Source organism: Vigna umbellata, chromosome 9 (genome assembly GCF_029865625.1).
Source record: "Vigna umbellata cultivar VRB3 chromosome 9, Vumbellata_1.0, whole genome shotgun sequence".
NCBI classification, from domain to species: domain Eukaryota; kingdom Viridiplantae; phylum Streptophyta; class Magnoliopsida; order Fabales; family Fabaceae; genus Vigna; species Vigna umbellata.
The window spans coordinates 17613992-17635211 of record NC_142173.1 but is presented as its reverse complement, the minus strand read 5'-3'; the positions used below and the strand labels follow the sequence as shown (position 1 = coordinate 17635211).

The window sequence follows — 21220 nt, the reverse complement described above, 5'->3', positions numbered from 1 at the left end:
TTGGGCTTGCCCAAATATGGCTTTCTACCCTCCACAATCTTTCTTACGCTCTTCAACTAAGTCTAACCAAAGAAAACTCAGAGAACTCAGTTTTATACCCTTGCATGCAACTGAATCTCAGTTTGCATGTAACACAGAAACGAACGTCCAAAGTCGAGTGACTTACCGGTTACAGAACTTGGATCTGTTCGGTTCCGATTGAAGCTCACGGCGTAGAGAACGTTCCTACGGTTCTGATCGTTTGAACGGAGAAGAAACAGGTGAGTAATAGTAGAGAGAAGTCGCAGGAGTTCTAGAGAGAAGTTGGAGAAAAAAAAGGAAGGCCAGAGTTTCGTGAGGAAGAAGGTGAATGCAGAGAGTGAGAAGAGTGTTTTCAGAGAAATCATTTTTCTTCCCTACGTCAAACGGACGTGCACTCCCATACTGACACTTGTTTCCCATTACAGATTTCCGAAGGTTCCAAATTGACACTTGGCAGACGTGCGGCAGGGTGTGTGGGTGCGTTTTTAATGAGACTCAATGTGTGTGTCGTGGTGCATTAATGAGAGCAGCCAGGTGACTCAGCAGTGCATTGATTGTGATTTGACAGATGATTTGCAGAGTTAATTTTCGAGGCCTTACAGACATTCTTTTTGTTAATTTTAATAAACAAAGAAATTACATTAATTTTTCCTTGTATTTTTCACTTCTAGAAAATCTTACGGGAAAAAAAAGGTGTTTGTACTTAGTCAGTCCATTAGGAGAGGACGATAACAATGTTGGGAAAAACGAATACAATAGAAGTTATGAATCATATAAAAAAGCAACTGGCATAAGACGTGGTAGCACCAAACCAACGTACACCTTATCTTGATAGCAAAATTTTATTTACAACATAGATTCATAATTCATTAGCTTCAATATAATATACAGTCTATTACTGCTATAGAGAGGTAAATTTCTATGTGATAAATCATAACAGCTCATGTTATGATCTAATGAACAAGAGAATTGAAAGTCGTTGCTGAATAAAAAACAAGGTGAAGAAGGAAGGCTTAAAACCTAGGTCATCATGATTTGAAGACCTTATCATCATCTGGTTGAGGAGGTCCTGAAAAATCAAAGTATGTTTGAATCAAAATAATGCAAGCAGATTGAGCAACTGTAATCGCAAGGAAAGAGTTATCAAGATCTCAGTTTGGATGATGGTTGACAGAAGCTCCGGAGATCAATCAGAGTAACAGTATATGTATATATATGCTTTATAAACACATGCAGTGCATCGCGTGCCTAGTTTCCTCTCTCTTAAGACTAACATTAGTAAAGCGAATATTCCTTCATTGCTGAAACTGATATGAAACTATATAATGACTTAATTACAAAGACAGGTAAAGAGCCCACAGTTCAAAACACTTTCAAAATATTTCTCTATCTCAGGCTTTGTTCTTTATCAAAAGAGAAGATTCCGGGAGAAAGGAAGTCTATTTCATCAAATTTATTTGACTGCCAACATTGAATGTTCACCATCTCCAGATTTAGAATCATTGTACTCTTGCAAAAATAAAATTTCCTTCATAAGGAAAACAATCTTCCGACAACACAGGGACTTTAACCTACCATAAATTATGTTTTCACACACGACGGTAACGTTAACAAAATAAAAAATTTAAGCAGTCAATTTAACAACGCATATTCTTTTCAAAAGGTAAGAATCAAATTGAAAATATAATCAATCTCTTCCGTCCTCTCCAGGTAATAGAAAAGTATAGGGCCCCAGAATACACCGCATGTGATGTATCCACACGGAAAATATTCAGAACAAAAATGAGCTCATTCAAACCTCAACAATGGCCTCCGTAGCTGGTTTAGTTTTTCCGTCCCATTGGGCGTGATAGTGTCCGAAGCTGACCTGTCTAAACCAATAGACAACGTTTCTGCTATGTCTTTGAGACCCTAGAAGTGAAAGAATGAATCATTGAGCACATTACAAGAAACAAATTTCAAATTAACGAATACAGTAACATACTAAGGATATAAATTCAACATTAAACCATATTAACATATTTAACCCAGACACATTTGCCAATAGGAAAATAACAGTAGAAAACAGAGTACAAAAAGGTAGAAGAATACCTTCACATTTGGAGCTCCTTTAAACGTGAGCAAATTAGGGGACTTCCCCGACATTTTCAGTTGCTCCTGCTGAATATTTACTAATTAACATCATATCATCATCTCAACAAGAGCGCAAAAGATAAAACTAGAAAGTACGCCACACAAGAACATGATCTGAATAAGGTGTTGTAATACTGGAAGCTAAAAGTTAGCAATAAATATTTCATGCTAATATAGGTTTCTCCTTGTTACTTCAAAACTCTCGCAGATGAGTGATAATCCAGTCTCCAGACCATATATAATAATATATTTGCATATTCAGCAGCAAATTATAAGGAAATTTGAGTGTGACAAACAACAAATGAGTATGATCAGAACTAACAAATATAAGAAATAAACTCCAACCTGCAAAATTTCAGGCATTTTCTGGCCTTTTCCATGTACAAAGTCAATAAGATATGCCAATCCATAATTTGCATAATCCTGCAACCACACCACTAAATCAGTATTTTCTTTAAGTGTACCAACAGTGTAACTATTTTAATACTAAGATCTTAAATGCATACCAACCAAATAATTCTAGCACTTCAATATTTACACAAGGATGAGATGTTCCAAATAAAAATAAATAAAAATTTTTAAGAATTAGATATTCAACAAGGACAGGAAAAAGTTTACCTGCTTAGAACTCAATGTAGTCAACCTTTCATCCTGAAAAGGCATAACAATACAACATAAGAATAATTCAAAATTTGATGCACACAAGTACATGCATGATCACAGGCACAATATAGATAGTGTCTAATAAAACAACCAACCAATATGGGGGAAAACACAAACATTATTTTGTGACAACTTAGATTAGATATTTTCGTTCAAATGAAAATCAAATAATCAATCCGAACTCCTAAATATCCATCATCATATGTCTATTCTAGCAAGACAACCATGATGGCAATCAACTGGCCAAAACAAGAAAGTGAACACATTACATACAATTTGTTCCACTGTTTGTTGCAAGAAACCCAAGTCCTCAGGCTAAAAATTATGATTGAATTTATTGAAGAGAATCAATATACCTGTTTTGAAGTTGTATGGTCAAAAGGTGTATATTGTGAGCAATTGTAAAGATACGGTAACTGGTCTATGGCAGAATATAGAGTTTACTTAAAAAAAATGTTGAATGTTTTGCCCTCAATAGAAACTATCATGCTCCCATAAGAGGTATAGAAGGAGGGAAAGTATGGAGCATATCTAATATTTACAGAACATGATCTTCCACTACTAACCAAAATTCAAGATTTATAAAGTACTAAGTATAATGAATAAGAATAAATCAGATGACATGCATGTGAGCAGCTTCATTAGTGGTCACTAATAGGGATGAGACGACAGCCCAATGAAGGGTTTTGCTGTAACTACCACAGTATTCACTAACATTGATATCCATCAAAACTGAGTTCCAAAGTCAGTAACTTAAAAAGAATAGTTGATCCATTTGATTGGAAAGAATTAATAAGTAAGCACCAGCTCAATGGTAAATAGCAAAGGAATGTACGCAAGAGCATTTTAAATTTTTGTCAGGAAATCTTCTTTGATGCCAATACCAGCATAAATTTTTATGTGACGAAAGGACGCACCTCATCCTTTGTTGACCGGGCCAAATTAATCCGCTTGAGCATTTTGTCATCTAAATTCTGAATTCTCTGGATCAAATGCTTCTTGGCATCCTGCCATCATCACAATTGACAGGATATTGTAAGAGTAAAAATCTTATTATATAATTTACATATGATTTTTCATATTTAGTCTTCCAAGCAGAATGATCCCCCACCCTTATTAGGGAAAACAGATGCATTTTAGTATATTAAAATGTATAAGTTCAGTTTATTGGTGATGGGTTATATCTCTTCATCTGTCCTGTGTTCTAATAAAATTAATAATTTCAGACTAATTATTTGTCATTGGGAAAACCGTTTCTTATTCAGAATACAAACTTACTTACAAAATGTAGGCAACTCTTTTCGTTTCTCTTTCCTGTGTTAAAAGTGTTGTGCAACAATAGGTCCTTAACTAAGTGGTTATGGAAATTACTATCCCTTGATCACTGCTTACCCAATCAAATCTTGCCAGAACAGATTGAGGTGGTTACATTCATGGATTTGGGAAACCTATATATACCTTGATGATATTCTTTTACTGTTTTAAGGTGTTTGTCATCATGAGTCTACAAGCAATATATTTGTACTGACCATTAAACAACATTTTCTACTACAATCCTACATAAGTCATCCTGTAATATAAATTAAAGCACAGTAGCAACTCCATAGAAATTCAAAGTGAAACACCTTGGTTGTGAATCATATGAATGATAGATTATAATTAATCCAGTTGAATGAAGAAGTTTTAAATTCTACATCAATGCAGTCTCAGTTTCCAGTGCAATAAGTAAGCAGTACCTACCAAACATAGTTACATACAGATATAAAAAGAAAACGACAAGCAATAAATGAACACCTACAGCGATCACATCAGAGGCATGTTGCAACTTTAGTTAGTTAATTGAAGTCACAGGTATTTAGTTAGTTAATTGAAGTCGTAGTCGAAGGTAGAATATATTGCACAAACCCCAAAAGCAAATGCCCCTAACACTAAGCTTTATTTCACATGCATTCCCAAACCCTTGAATCTCAACAAATATCTTGTAAGACTGTTTGATACACCATCATGTCTTTTTTTTTCTCATGTTCACACTTTTCCATTAGCAATTGAATGCTGCTAAAGTACCAGAGTTTTGCCATTTCACATCATTAAGTTGAATGGTAGCCTAAGTTAGATTCAATTTTATGACCCAAAAGAGTAAAACAGAATTACAAAGACAGCAAAATAAGTAATTATAAACTACAGTCTCTCCAGTTGAGTGTGCAAAGTTCATTGCATTAGTCAAGAAAATGACACATACAAATATAGAATTTAAAACTAAAATACAAGTACCTTATATAGATATATGTAGCTACAGTTTCGGACAATCATTCCAAATTCGTGGGAACCACAGTCATTTACGGTCACAGCCACTGATAAACAGACCAGCTTAAAAACAAATCTTCCCAAACCCTACAATTGGTTAAAAATGAATATTCCAAAACTCTATCATCACCAAAAACAAGCTGTAACTAAAATTTGAACAGCAATATAGTAAAAGCAGAACCAAAATAAGATGAATATAGAATCATCATTGTATCCTGATATCATGTATGTACATTAAGGTCCCTGAATTGTTAAAAGGTAACAAACAAAATTGCCATCATCATTCATACAAAAAAAGATGTTCGTACAAAACTTGCAGCAACAAAAAATCTGCTCTAGATGGTTGTCTTGGACAAAATGTTAACTGACAATTACGATAAATTTATCTGAAATTTCTCACAGAATGCCTCTATATCTGAACCTCTCATACAATGCCAGAGTTGAACACATGTAGATCCAGTAAGGTATTGTAATGCCCCTTCTCAATTTCTTCATCTTTTACTTGATGAAGAACAAGGGTCTCAATAATGAGGTCTTCCCAATCAACATCGTCCACTACCATTCCTTTTCTCTTCCTCCTTCTTTCAGGACAAGAGCTATGTAAAGGGACAGAAACATCACCTAGATTAGCATCTACGTGATGCATAATTCGTTTTATCCGCAACTTAGCAGCATTGATTTTCTCCTTCCTCATTTTACATTTCAATTGACCATTGACAAACGATGGCGGCATTATATCCACACCAACATCCTTCTCCATTAGTTCTTTAAGCATAAGCTTCTTGCTAAATTCAGATTTTCCATCCCACCACTCCCTACACTCCAGAATATCAAACTGAAAAATAGTCCTTTTCCGAGCATTCCCGCTCCCTCGCAATGGCTCAGCACAACGATTTTGATCTAAAAACTTCTTATACATCACAGACAAGCATTCAGTGGAAATCTGCATTCTGTCAGCATCCCTTTTACTCTCCAACGAAAAATACTGTAAATCCTTACGCGAAGTCACGCCATCAACGCCGTATTCAAATTCATTGTCATGTCTCAAGCATTCAGCAACCACATCCTCCAAGTCCACCGCAGCTCGATTAAGACCCTTCCTCTTCTCCTGAGTCTCCCCAGGATTCAACATAACCTTCCTCTCCATATACCGAATCACCAAAGGCGCATTCTTAACAATGTTTTTAACAGTAACATCCTTACCCCAAGGCAACACCTGCGCAGCCTTCACAAGCGTCTCAAGCAACTCCTTATATCTTAGCTTACAAGTTGAAACCGTAGCATGAACTTCCTTAGCCAATTCCTCCATCACCACCACGATCCCATTCAACTCCGCCACAAACACCAAGACCGCCACCACCAGCGGAAGGGGCCGGCGGCCGGTGCTCAAAAACCACTTCACCGCACATTGAATCAAAAACACCCCCTGTTTCCGCATCTTCTCAATCACACCGCTCTCAACAGAGGAAAAAACACTCGAATTTTTAATTGTTCTTTCTAACGAATGCACAATGTCAAACTCCGGAAAATCAGGTCTCAGATCCAAAATATCAACAACACGCTGAATCATCTTACCGATTTCATAGATGTCGCACCCCACCGTGGAGGCAATCTCCGCCATGGGCAAAGGTCGGTCCTCCCTCCGCATGACAACATACGCGCACGCGCCGATGAGCACGCGGAACCACTCACCCTGGCCAAACTCACCATCGGTTATGGTGTACACCATGCTCCTAACGTCGCTGTTCTTGGAAGATAACCCTAGACTGTAGGTTACTTCCTCGATGGTGCTTTTTGCGGTAAAGTGTTTCCTCTCTCTATAAGAGTATACGCTGCCGGAACCCGCGGTGCCCACATGGATGAAAGTACCCTGGGGACCATCGATGCCGCCGATTTGGGCTTCAAATTGGTCGAATTGCTGAATGCAACCGCAAGAAGAACATACCAACGCACCAGATTCATCGTCGCGGAGGAATGAGATTTTGTCACAGTAGCTGCAAGAAGAAGGAGACATGGTCGTTCCAAAGAGTTTTACAAATTTAATTAAATTGAGTATATAAGCCCTTTTCAATCTACCAAAGTTATTTATAAACAACGTATTGTCTTTAAAACTTAATTATATTTTATTTAATTAATGTAAAAAATAACATTATTCTAGCTATTAAAAATATATTTTACAAATATAATTCTATTCAAGATTATTAGTAAATAAAGATTAATTTCTGTTTTATTAGTAATTAAATGTCAGTTTCAGTTTTTAATTTTGTACTTAAATATTATGGTCAAATATTGACCTATTATTTAGGGATATAGTGCAGAGTCTGTTTAGAAAACTGCCCACGTGCAGAGACGTGCAAAGTTGGTTTTCTTTTGTTAGAGAGTTTGTTTTCTTTGCTGCTGTAAGGCTATAAAGCCTATCATCTGTTATTTGAATTAATAAGAGAGTGTTTTTCACCCAAAAGCTGAGAGTACTTATAATTTATTAATAAACTAATATTTTATACACAAATATTATATTATTATATGATAAATAATATTATAATAGTATAGTATTTATATAATTATTCTAATTTATAAATTATTAAAATTTTATATAATTATATGATATTTAAAATTACTATAATTATACTTAGAAGCCATTACCATTTGCAGACCATTGGATGGACGAACACTATTCCACCGAGCGTTATAAGCCGAACGCCACTATGCCAATTGGACGAACGCTAAGAGATTTAACAAAAATTGACCGAACGCTAAAAACCGAACGCCTGAACACAATTAGGCCGAACGCTAAAACCGAACGTCATATTGGATTCAACACTATTAAGCCGAACGCTAAAACCGAACGTCATGTTCAATTAAGCACTATTGGGCCGAACGCTATGACCGAGTACTTAGGCCGAACGCTAAACCATCGAATACCCTTATTGCGCTAAACACTATTTAACCGAGCGCTCGTATATCAAGGACGAACACCATTTGGACGAACGCTGTCTGACGCACGCTATCTGGCGAACGCGATCTACAGAAAGTTCACGAATACTCCAAAACCGATCGTTCGAGACCCAAAGTTTGACGCCGAACGCTCTCTGCCGAACCCTAATTCCTGAATACTATAAGAACGGACGTTATCGGATCCTACAATATCATGCCGAACGCTATTTATTTAAACACTCTCGGGCTGACAGCTATAACCGAACGCCTCACTGGATTAGACACTATTTGACCGAACGTAAAAACGCCAAAATAAAACACTCTTCAGCCGAACGTTAAAACCGAACGTCATATTGAATTGGCTACTGTTTGGACGAACGCTCAAGAGTTAAACCTAAGAATACTAACTCAAGGCCGAACGCTCATAATCACAGCAACACCAAGGCCGAACGCTCACATCACAACTATACCAATGTCGAACGCTCAAGAGGGAAACCTAAGAATACTAAATTAAGGCCGAACGGTCATAATCACTGAGAAAACCAATTTCAGAACGAACGTAATAGCCAAAACCGAACGCCTGTGATCCAAACCTAAGTATCCAAATTAAGGACGAACGTTCAATATTTTGTGCGACCACTAATTGGTCGAGCCATTTGGACGAGCGTCCAATTTGGCTCATCAAATTGGACGAACGCGCGATTCTGCAGAATTATGCAGATCGCACCAGATTTCCAGAAACCTAGAAAACCCAGAAATCCCAATTTTTCATCCCTTCCTCCCCAGATTTGCATCAAACACAACATATATCATCAATCAAACAAAGGATCTAGCTCCCCTTACCTCTTGAAGACTTCCTTGAATCACTTCCAGAGAGTTTGATTTCCTTCCAACTCCAAAAGTTCTCCTCTTCTTCTCTCCCCCAACTTGCAGAACCAAACCTTCCTTGCAGCTTCAACTTCACCTCTCTCGGAAACTTGGCAGCAATGATTTTTACTCCCTAAGTGCATAACCCATACCCCTTTTTATCTCCCACAAGCCTCCCTTTTGAATGGGGGAATGGAAGCAACGTTTGCTGTCCCTTGTGGCCAGCAAAACTGGCGCTTTCCAGCGCTCGTTCCTTCCTTCCCCGTTTGTTTTGTCTCTTTTTTTTTTTTTAAACGTACGTTCCTTACAGTGCTCACCTTGACTCCTAAACCTCCGGAATTTGAATAAAAAACTGTATGCTCTGATATCTAAGTTTCTAGTGTTTTGTGTCTTTTAACGTGAATGAGTGAAATGCTTAGTTATGGCAGAAGGCTTTGGTGTTTGTTTTTGCAGTCTGGGGCGTTTGGGGTGTCTAGGGAAGGTTATATGTTGCTCCAGTTTGCTCCTTCGGTTGGTACTGAAGAATCCATATATGATTGGAACCAAAAGCAGGTAACTTAAGATTCTTCTATTGAGTCTAATAGTTAGGTAATTGGCATGGTTTTCGTGTCTTTGTAAAAACAATATTATAATTAAGTTAGTGAAATTTTTGGTTAGTCCACTTTTTAGGTTCCTTAACTATGGTAAGATAAAGTTGAGATAAATAAAAAAGACTATATTTAAGATTAAACTGAGAGAGCTTGAAAACTCTCCTCGTATGATCTCATATTTATATTGATAGTATTATGATACAATGTGTATAGGGACGGTGAAAGATCAATCATACATACTTAGGTACGAAGATAGGTACGGTACTAGTATTTTCCCAATACAACTACTTCCTAATGCTTATTCCAATAGATAATATTATCTGATCCTTTTAGTGAGTAATTTAGAAGACTCATGTATGTGGTGGAGATGTTATATCTTTCTATTATTATATTAGTCTATTACATTTTTGTTAACTTTCCTTATGAAGGTAGGTTTGGTGTCTTGGTAAAATAAGTGAGTGTCCGAGAGGTGCTTGAACATTTCTGGCTACTTAATGTTTTGGTTTCTCTAAAATGTAAGGACTTGTTATGTATTCTTGTGAGTGTGCTACACCAACTCCACTAATGCATTGTCTGGATAAATACAACCTTTTAGATTGAAAAATTAGTATAAGGTCCTGGACCACCATGTGCGCATGATCTCCAAGAATATTCATGTGACATAAATTAAAGATTTTCAATTTACAGAAGAGTGTTAATGTGACATCCCAAAAATACAGTAATAAACCATATAATTAGAAAATCACAATTAATAATAAAACAGTACAGTTTTCCAACTAAAAATTTAAAACCAAACGAACGCTCAAGGACGAACATCCTTGAATACAGTCTTACAACAATAAAGAACGAACGCGTAAAGCCGCACGTCCATACCAGAGTTACAAATTTCAACCGATCGTAAAATTTAAAACTTGACCGAACGATTCACACAGGAAAACACCGAACGGCCATACATAATAGAATTAAAGGATTGGCCGAACGTCTCACTGCTCAGTCTTCACTTCAACTTCAACCGGATTTTCTTCGTTCAGAACATCCTCCAAACGCTCGTCTCCCTCTGCTCACATCCACACGGATGATCATTGCAATGACAGGACGGACGTACAAAACGAGACAACACAAGGAAAAACGCAGGGTAAGCTTATGTAATTTAACTCATGCATCAACATACAAATTCAAGTAAACAGTTCATCATACATGTATATTTCAACACACCCAAACTAGAAAACTCAACACACGACTGACTGTCCGGACTGTATGATTTCCCGTGTAGCTACGATGTTCGCGCACCCGGGTGGTGTAGTAGCTGGCACTCTCATCAGCTTCCACCCGAGGTTAGTCCGTTCCGTCCAAATTACTGTTATGTGACGGTTCCGTCCAAATTACTGTTATGTGACGGGGACCTCCTGCCATTCCCACGCATGACATACCCCCTCTATGTGAGGACGAGTAGTCACGGAATATCAGGATCGAATCGCCTGCTAAGTCTGGCCACGGTCATACTTTACAAATTCTCACAATCATCCAAGAGTCATTCCTCCCCGGAATGCTCGTTCAATATTCATACTTTCATTTCATTTCATATACTGTACATCATTAACTATTCATCATTCCATAATCAATTTCATCATTCATAGGGAAACCATCAAAAACGAACGTTCTGTTCCGAATAAGACTGAGGACGAACGCTGTGAGCAAGACATAAAGACGCTCGTTCGAATCACAGTACGAACGGCAGGATTTCAATGACGTACGGGAATACATATTATACTGTTCATTGGACGAACGTTATTTACTTGAGAATCAACTGAATGAACGGACGCTCGTGAATCAATAACCGAACGTGGTAAATCTGAAGTTGGACGTACGCTTTTTCAATAAAAGCGAACACAATTTTGAGCGAGCGCTCAGTGTAAGACCGAGCCCCATTTTAGGACGAACGCTCCTTTCAAAACCGAGCACCATTAGGACGAGCGTTCCGTATAAACCGAACACCCTTTAGGACGAACGCTCAACCAAAACCGAGACCATTAGGACGAACGCTCAATTCAAAACCGAGCGTCATTTTGGACGAACGCTCAGTGTGAGACCGAACACAATTTTGGACGAACGCTCAATGTGAGCACCAATTAAAACGAGCGTTGGGTATAAGACCGAACATCATTTTGAACGAACGCTCATTATGAACCGAACACCAAATAGGAAGAACGTTCAGTATAAGATTGGGACGAACGCTCAGTGTGGGACCGAACACAATTTTGGACGAACGTTAGGTGTGAGACCGAACGTTAATAACCTTAAAATAATAGATTTTACGAATGGAAAATATACTATTTCAAACATACCAGATGCAACAGTGCTTGGCCGAACGCTCAAGCATAGCCTTTAGACACGAGGACGCTCGTCCTCAACAAAGAAAAACCGAACGGTCAAGGACCGTTTAGTACGAACGTACAGTATTTCATGGGAAGTTCATTTCTCATCAAAATCACATAATTGCATTCGTTCATATCAACTCAAAATCTAAGATTTCATATATCTAATTTCATCCAACATCTCATGCATCATACGTAACTTAGTCATATATCATTTTCATCCCATAAATAACGAACGTTCATGCAAATCCACCATAGCAACATCATTCATTCAAATAACGAACGTTCATGCAAATCCACCATAGCAACATCATTCATTCAAATAACGAACGTTCATACCAATTCATTCATAGCATCCATCATGCATTATTTCCATACAGTAAAATAACGAACGTTCACACACAGCATGCATCAAAAACAGTTAAATTCAATAAGCTTCCCTTACCTGGAAATGAACGAACGTTCACAGACGCACCACACTCTTCTCTACTACGTTTCTCTTTTCCCCGCTCGTCAACGCTTGTTAACCAAACTAAAATGAACGAGCCCCAACGTCAAATCAAATCTAACCATTCCTAAGAATGATGACGAACGTACAAATCTCGTAATTGGGTTTGCATGCGTTATAACGAACGTCAGCATGGAGGAAAGACTTACCAGCTCAGTCTTCACGAACGAACGGTTCTTCTGGAGTCCTTCACGCCGTGCGTCCTTAAATGTTACCGGAATACTCATTGGAGGAGATGAATTGGGTGGTTCCTTAGAGAGAAGGTGCAGAGAACGTAGAGAGAAGAAAGAGAGAATTCAGAAACGAAAATGGTGGAGCGTGTGGAGGGTGGAGGATTTATCAGAGTCTCATATCTGTTTTTCCACCTCGCCAGCGTACGTTCCCACTGCCAGCGCACTTCCACTAACGCTTCTGACAGCCTTCTGCCAACGCACGTTCCCACTACGTTTTTGACTAAATTTCACGTGCACGGTTGGCGTCCGTTAGCGGATGTCAGACGCTGCTGTCTCCACGTGCGTCGCTGAGGTGGCGCGCTCTAAGGCTGCCACGTTGTTTTTTTTTTCTGAGGCCTGACAGGTGTTAAACAAAAAAATAAGGTTTAATGTCTCCGTAGGTCCCTATTTTGGTCATGAATTTCAAATAGGTCCTCTTCATTTTCGGCGTATCAATTGAGTCCTTGTTTTTGTAAAATTGAATCAATTACAGGCCTACCGTTAATTTGGACAAACGGCCGTTACGGTATTGGTTAGGTGGCATGGTTGAGTGCAGTAACTAATCAGACGTGGCATTTAAAACGATTTTTGTATTAAATAATTGGTATGCCCGTATGATTATTCAGTTTTGGGTAAGGGCATACTAGGAAATTTGAAAAAAATTAAAGGCCAAGAGGTTTTAATTGACGAATGCACATGAGATTGGGGAAAGAAATTGAGGGTTTTTAATATTAGGGTTCGCGTGAGAGGCCAAAAATGGGATCCTAAGTTCGATCCAAAAATCAGGTGTATCTTTGTTCGATTCGAAATGGGAAGGTGCGCGTTCTTTGTTCGATTCGAAGTGGGAGGGTGCGCGTTCTTTGTTGGATTCGAAGTGGGAGGGTGCGCGTTCTTTGTTCGATTCGAAGTGATGGATAATGAAGTGCAAAAGTCGCATTCTTGTTCATCTTCGACATGCAATGGGTGGCGGAATCAAAACTGTGATGTCGTTTTTCGTGGTGGTGGAGTATCTACCATTGATGGTGTATCACCCCTTTGCCTCTGTGGAGACAAAACAGTGGTAAGAACAGCTAGAACTGCTAAGAACAGAGGGAAGCAATTCTGGAGCTGCCCTAAGTACAAGGTAAGAACATGTAGAAGTAGGGTTTTGTTTGAGTGGAAAGTGGTTTTAATTTTAATTTTTTTCACAGACTGGACATGAAGGTGGTTGCAATTTCTTCAAATGGTGTTGTGAAGACGGTGATGACAAAAGCTATACGAATGTGAAGTGGGAAGAAAAGCATGAGTCTTTGTCAAAGACAAGAGAAATGGGAGGTGGATCGAAGATGATGAGTGATTTGATTAAATCTGTCAACGTTGTGGAGAAATGGATGAAGGTGTTGACAGGATTGGTTATTTTGATTTTTTTACTTAATATTATTGTAATTTCAATATGGATCATAAATCCATAATGTAGTAGTGTTGATCGTATTCTTAGGAAGAAATTAGCGGGGTTTTTCGGTTTGTTAGGATGGAACTGTTTATGTATATGAGTAGATGTAGTAGTGTTTATGTATATGACTAGATGTGAAGGAATGAAGTTGTGTTACTGAAGTGATAAACATAATAAATTGAGGTTTTGGTTTAATGTAGCAGGTTTTAAGCCTTTTGAAAATTGTTTAATGTTTATTTTATTCACAGCAATGTTACATAATAATTAACGCTCGGTCCGGTCGTCCTACCGTGTGTATCGCTCGTCAAACTAGGTCCCTGTTCCCTAGCGTTCGGTTTAGTCGTCCTCCCTCGTGTACCGCTCGTCCACCTACGTTCGTGCTCAAGACCTTTCGGTCTGGTCGTCCTCCCTTGTCTAGCGCTCGTCCAACTACGTGCGTGCTGAAGACCGTTCGGTCTGGTCGTCCTCCCTTGTCTAGCGCTCGTCCAACTACGTCCGTGGTGAAGACCGTTCGGTCTGGTCGTCCTTCCTTGTCTAGCGGTCGTCCAACTATGTCCGTGCTGAAGAGCGTTCGGTGTGGTGGTCCTCCCTTGTCTAGCGCTCGTCCAACTACGTCCGTGCTGAAGAGCGTTCGGTCTGGTGGTCCTCCCTTGTCTAGCGCTCGTCCAACTACGTCCGTTTTCACCACCGTTCGGTCTGGTCGTCCACCATCGTTGTATATAAGACGTCCAAGAAGGAAATTGTAATATAACCAAAACATTGTAATACATCCAAAACAGTTCCTGGTCATTGACAAAATAGTTCCTGCTCATTGTAATACATCCAAAACATTGTAATACATCCAAAACCATACATAGTTGGCATCATTGTAATACATCCAAAACCATACATAGTTGGCATCATTGTCATTCACTAAATTACATAGCAGTAAAACAATTAACCTTGTTCCTTACACTATTACATAACCAAAGTTCCTTAAACTCGGCATCATTGTCATTTATACACACATCTATAGTTCAGCTTCGTCATCATTCATACACACTTCAGATAATTGCGATGATGGCATGATTGGTTCTTGGGTTGCTTTCGGGCAACGACTCCTGTTGTGCCCAACCTCCCTACATATCCCGCATCTCTTCCGCAAACCACCCTTGCTCACTCGTGAATCATCCTTTCTGATCTCCCACTGCTCCAGTCTTCTTTTCCTTTTAGGTCTTCCAGGCATAACCTTTTTCCTAGGAGGCATGACATCCGGATATGGTGTTAGGTCCCACATGTTGTTGCCGTTGATGGGATATACGATTGATGCATAGGTTTCTTCATAGGTGGACTTTAGAAAGCAAGCCGGAATGAACTGCTGGCCATCAATATTAAGAAACTTCATTGCGGCAAGGGAGTGACAACATGGAATTCCTGTGATGCTCCATCTCCTGCACGAGCATGAGAACTCGTCTATGTTTACAACAAATTTTTCTCCACTTTAACAGAATCACCATCTTCTTCAACCTCTTTTTGTACTGTACCATTACCTTCAACTTCTCCTTCATCATTAGTCATGTCCTGAAGCATATGAATGACTTCGGGATCAGAAACTACATGGACAACGTATAAGTGAACTTCACCATTAAGCCTAGCTAAGTTAGCCATATGCATGGCACCTCTGTCATCAATCAATTGTTCCAACCTATTTTCCAACACTAAACCCCCTCCTAAACAGTACCATAAATCTTTAAAATTCTCATATCCTAAACTTTTGACTACACTGACAACCACAAAAAAACTCCACGTGTCAGGGTCAAAGGACAAAGTTGTTGTCTCCCCTTCATACTTTAGGGTACTATCATTAATGAACTTTCCTCCATGGTGGAACACACACACAATAGCGTCCTCCATTACGCACAACACAACATAAATATATCTACAGACCTATTATGAAAACATATCACGACAAAAAAATATATATATTAAAACAGGCACAGAGATCAAATAACTTTAAACATACGCACTCAGACAAAGTCAAATAACTTTAAACATACATGGGGGACCACCAAAATGCAATCAAAACCACAGACCAAACCATACATCAATGGGGGACCACCACCGAATATTGTAGTTTAGATTGAATAAAAACGAATACAATAAAGCACAAACACTTACCTTCCTTTAGATGAACCTCCACTGACCACGTGCTTCAGCTTCTTGCTTCCAACAACAAAAGGACCCACAGACACCGCCTACTGCATGCACTCTGCCGCTTCAGCTCGAACTTACGATCGCGATTTTTGGCCTCTCACGCGAACCCTAATAATAAAAACCCTCAAATTCTTTCCCCAATCTCAGTTGCCCTTTAATTTTTTCAAATTTCCTACTTTGCCCTTACCCAAAACTGAATAAACATACGTGCATACCAATTATTTAATACAATAATCGTTTTAAATGCCACGTCTGCACTCAACCATGCCACCTAACCAATACCGTAACGGCCGTTTGTCCAAATTAACGGCAGGCCTGTAATTGATTCAATTTTACAAAAACAAGGACTCAATTGATACGCCGAAAATGAAGAGGACCTATTTGAAATTCATGACCAAAATAGGGACCTACGGAGACATTAAACCAAAAAATAATGTATTGGGAGAAAGGGGTGCAGTGGTTGGACTTAAGTATGAAACTTGAAGTTGAAGAAGTTCAGGACAAGGCCATATGTAAAACTGAAATGAAGGAAATTAAGGAAGTTTAAATTTTTGTTTTTTGAATGAGACTTGAATTAGACATTATCAAGTACATAATAAATTTTATTTATGGTCTCTTCTCTTGCCATCCTATCACTTACAAGTTGTTACTCATCATCATTCATTGCATTGATGCTTCTGTATATTTGCCATTGCCAGTTCAACCGATTTGATTTTTATCCCTTCTTTGAGAAAAAAAAATAAAGATAATGATTTCGTTGTTCCTATAAGACGGTTTAGTTGTTAGAACTACCCATAATGCCATATGCAAAGAGTGTGCTCTGATTTAATGTCAATGGTTAAAATAAAATGCAAGAAAAGTAAACATAATATTAAAGTGTAAAAGTGATCAATGGAGGCTTAAACAAGAGTGAATGAATGATGTTTAAATGATATGAGATGATGATGTTGTTAGGGTTTAGATTTAACCTTCTTTACTTTCATGCACATTAGAATTCGTCTTCTTCATTAGAATGTTAACGTCACTTTTTAAATTACTTAGAACCTGATCCCCCGACGTAAAAAGCCTAGATTTGACTATTAGACAACAATCCCTTGAAAACCCTAACAATCAATTCCGTATTCAGAATATAAACTTAAGACAACCAAACATCCTATTTTTATCCCTAGACAATATTTCTTTCGGGTAAAATTCTTTGGATCATGACTTCTAGGTATTTCCCAATAACAAAGAAATACAAACATCATGCTATGAATGATCAAAACATAACAAGCATTGAGCAAAGGAGAAAATCACTAACATTTAATGAAAGAAGCATAAAATAATTCATTTCATATTCAAATACATGAAAGTTTAGAGGTTACATCTTCCCCAACAACAAATGAGTTTAGTTCTCCATTGTCATGGAGAACCTTGGTGTATAATGGAATAAAAATGAGATGGAAACCCTAGAAAGAGAAAAGGAAAGCTCCCGCATCCAAGTCTGCCTCCAAAGGGTTGAAAAGAAGTGTCTCCAAGCTTCAGCCGTCAAAAGATACAAACCCTAATGCGTAGAGGTCCTTAAATAAATCAGAAACACATCCAAAAGCCCAAGTCGTCAGTGCTCAACGCCCTCACTAGGGGCAAGCAGGCGTCCTTGCGAGAGGAGTATCCCTTAGCGCCCTGGTTGAGGGCAACCATGCGTCCTGCGGTGCAAGTAGCCGGCGCTCAGCACCCCATATGAGGGCAACCAGGCGTGGTTGTGTGACTTCAGTACTGAGGGCCCTAGAAAAGGGAAACTAGGTGTGGTTGCGTGACACCAGCGCTTAGGGCCCTAGAAAAGGGCAACCAGACGTCCTTCAACTTTCTATAGCCTTCTTTTCTGGTGCTTTTGCTGTCCTTTCTGAGTTCCAACTCCTTGACATTTTTACTCCTCTTCCAAATCATTCCAATAAGCTACAAAATTAAGGGAATTAGTGATTAAAATCATTAAGTATAACCTCAACTCTCTTATTCACAAAAGTAAACTAAAAACAAGAGTTTAAGCAAGTTTCAAAGTAAAAGAGAGTTGATTTAGTATCAAAATTGCATCGTAAATAATGATAAAATCAACTGTTATCAACTGTCGGGCTTGAACCTTTTTTACCACCCCTAGTTCTGAATGATGTTGACCTAAACCATCATATCTGCTATAATATTCACCACCACGATCAGGCTTAATACACTTAATTATTTTGTTGAGTTGATTCTTAACTTCAACCTTAAATGATTTGAATACATCAAAGATTGCGACTTTCATGTATTAGATATACATATGCATATCTAAAGTAATAATCTATGAATGATATAAAATAATGATCATTCCATAATGGTGTAGGGAATTGACCACAAATGTATGTCTGTATCAATTCTAAGACGTTTGTAGTTCTATACACACTTAATTTCTTTGTTTTTGTTTGTTTACCTCTAACACATTTAATACAAATATCAAAATTTGTGAAGTCGATGGAATCCAAGATTCCATCGAACACAAGCGTTCAAATATGTTTTTAGATATGTGACCTAAACGCTTGTGCCAAAATGCTCTTAAGCTAGTATTATTGATGAGTCGATATTTTATTCACTTCACTTAGTTTATTGTGCTAGAATTAATCAGGAAATTGTGCTTAAATGTCCGGTATTTTCCCGTTTTCACCAATTGTGCTTAATTGACTAGTAATTCTAATTTTGATTAATTTGAATTATCTAAACTAATTATTTGCACTATAAATTACAGGGAAAATTTGGAAATACAATTTGGGATATTTGAAGGTTTAATAAAAAAAAAATGACAACTGGACCGAGAAACAAATCTGGCAGCATCCAAAAATGCAAATGGGTTTGGACGTGAAAATGGTCTTGAATGTGAAAGGGGTAGTCATTCATCTTAAAGCAATATTGGTGCAAAGCCATGAAGGGGTCACCACATTGAGACACACACGGCCCACGTGGAGAAGAGATGTGCAGATTTTATTCCCCATGTTTTTCATTTCACATCAGCTTTTTATTATTCAATTGATAAACAAAAAAAAAAAAAAGCACATGGCCCATGGACAAGTCACGTTGGCAAGCTCCAAAATGCAAAGTGCTGAAGAAGTGAAATGATGGAGGGACCACGTTCCATTCACGGTTTTGGTTGGGAGAAGTGTTATTCTATTTTATTACTTTGAGGCCAGTATTTCACGTAAAGAATGTGTAACACAAACCACACGGCAACCCATTTATTTTGGCAAGCATTTTGAATTAAACAAAGAAGGAGGGCCACCACTCATGGCTTGGAAAAACTCACGCCCACACGGAAGAGGGTCACGGCCCATGAGCACATTGGAGGTGCAGCGGCCCACGCTTGCAGTAAATTGGTGTGCACGTTGAGGAGGTGCTTGGACAGCAGCGGGGTGCATCCAGCAAGCAACTGCACACACGTCCAGCTTCCACGTCCACACTTGAGACACGCGGACATTCACTTGGCCTTGGTCCAGTAGGAGCAGCTTTGGATACACGGTGCTTGAATGGAGAAGGGTGCTACGCCCAGCAATCAGGTGAAGCAACGTGAAGGAGAGTCCAGGAAGCGTTGGGAGAAATGGGCAGCAGGGCCATGGACATCACGGAGCGTCCAGGAGGTGGCAAAAGGAAGAAGTCTTCACGCTCACCCACGCAGCTTCCATCCAGCATGTGGCAGCAAGGAAGAGGCCCACGTGAGAGAAGGAGTGTCCAGCAACACTTCACTCCACGCACATGGTCACAGCACACGAGAAGCAGCCACATTTCTTCATTTCCCAGCAGAGAGAAATCCACGCCACACGGCCCACAAGAAAGAAGTCACGCGGAGAATGGGAAGCACTTTGGAGGTGGCATCCAGCATTGGAGAAAGGAGATACATACGCACATCTGGGAGGTGCACACGGAAGCAGCCCAATAGCACACATCCAAGGGCTTCACGGGAAAGTTGGCTGGAATGAAGCAGAATGGGATTTTCTTTTTTTGAAAAAAAGCACTCTGTCAATGAGGCCTGGCGGAGGGGGGTCATTCATCTTTTAATTTGAAGCTCCAGCCGCAACCTAGTACGGACATTTTTTTTAGCTATGGAGGGCTACGGCTAGAGGGGGAGTGTGCTAGAAGAGTGGTGTCTCTGCCTGGAGCTGTTCCAGCCGCCACTTGCATTTTGCTATTTTACTCTCTCATTTTTTTGTGTTTTGGAGGTGCTTGTAATGGGGGAATATATTTTTCTTTGACTCTGGGTTTTTGGGAACGTTGGGATAATGAATGAAGAACACATCTTTCTTTTCCTTGAGTATGAAAAACGGTGACTTGTGAAGACATTCTCGCTTTTTGCTTTTGGAGAAAAAAAGAGGGCAGCACCACGTTCATGATGGAGGAAGCACACGATCCATTGATTTTTCTTAGAAGAAGATAAGCTCTCGGTTTTTCTTTTACTGCTTGCACAGAGGCACAAGGTGTCACGGCCTGGTGACGTCCTGGAGTGCTCCGTTCGTGAATGAGCATTCATTATCTTCATTTTGAGATGCGGTAATTGATGATGGAACATTCAATTGGAGAATGGTGCACGGTCTGGATGGGATTTCTTTTTAGCATATTTAGCCTTCATTTTCTTTTAAGGGAAAAGTGCTGATTGATGGGAGCAAAAAGGTGCACATGCACGGTGATTGAAAAAGAAGTGGTGTCACGGCAATTGCAATTGCAATTTCAATTTCTTATGGTAGATTCAAAAGGGTTACGGTTAATGGTAGTAGAAAAGTTTTATTTTCTTTCATTTATTTTGCCTTAGAATATTTTGCATTATGGGTTGAAATGTTTTTTTTTTCTTTCTTCTTTTCAATGGTGAATGTGTGGGATAGATGACATAATTATGCATTTAATGTTTTAGCTTAAGTGTTACATTTTTTTTACCGCTTGAATTGTAATTGGATATTTATCGGTTGTAATTTCCATTTTAATACTTTCATTTGTAT

General features: G+C 38.8%; 2 protein-coding genes and 1 pseudogene across 4 annotated transcripts; 1 reads left to right on the top strand and 2 right to left on the bottom strand.

Moving 5' to 3' along the window:
* Positions 1-822: 822 nt before the first annotated feature.
* LOC148192767 (uncharacterized) lies at positions 823-9503 on the bottom strand. Of its 3 annotated transcripts, XM_088098704.1 has the most exons (8): positions 8899-9503; positions 5089-5208; positions 3735-3824; positions 2773-2805; positions 2500-2577; positions 2113-2181; positions 1820-1932; positions 823-1090 (listed from the first exon to the last, which is right to left on the bottom strand). In XM_088098704.1, the coding sequence occupies exons 2-8, from the start codon at positions 5125-5127 to the stop codon at positions 1072-1074; spliced, it is 441 nt and encodes a 146-aa protein (XP_087954830.1). In that variant the 5' UTR covers positions 5128-5208; positions 8899-9503; the 3' UTR covers positions 823-1071. The 3 variants fall into 3 exon arrangements, with proteins under 3 accessions (XP_087954830.1, XP_087954831.1, XP_087954832.1); XM_088098705.1 differs by lacking the exon at positions 8899-9503 and having other exon boundaries at positions 2113-2178; positions 5089-5202; XM_088098706.1 differs by lacking the exons at positions 5089-5208; positions 8899-9503 and having other exon boundaries at positions 3735-5072.
* Positions 5308-7164, bottom strand: LOC148192768 (plant-specific TFIIB-related protein PTF2 pseudogene; annotated as a pseudogene).
* A 4014-nt stretch (positions 9504-13517) lies between the features above and the next one.
* LOC148192766 (uncharacterized) lies at positions 13518-14058 on the top strand. The gene is made up of 2 exons (XM_088098619.1): positions 13518-13730; positions 13798-14058. The coding sequence occupies exons 1-2, from the start codon at positions 13518-13520 to the stop codon at positions 14056-14058; spliced, it is 474 nt and encodes a 157-aa protein (XP_087954745.1).
* The last annotated feature ends 7162 nt before the right edge of the window (positions 14059-21220 follow it).

Coding starts and splice junctions, on each gene's coding strand:
- LOC148192767 (XM_088098704.1), bottom strand. CDS start 5,127: ATGATTGTCCGAAACTGTAGCTACATATATCTATATAAG. Junction 3,825..5,088: donor GCTACATATATCTATATAAG/GTACTTGTATTT, acceptor TGATGATGGCAG/GATGCCAAGAAGCATTTGAT. Junction 2,182..2,499: donor AAATGCCTGAAATTTTGCAG/GTTGGAGTTTAT, acceptor GTAAATATTCAG/CAGGAGCAACTGAAAATGTC.
- LOC148192766 (XM_088098619.1), top strand. CDS start 13,518: ATGGATAATGAAGTGCAAAAGTCGCATTCTTGTTCATCTTCGACATGC. Junction 13,731..13,797: donor GGAGCTGCCCTAAGTACAAG/GTAAGAACATGT, acceptor TTTTTTTCACAG/ACTGGACATGAAGGTGGTTG.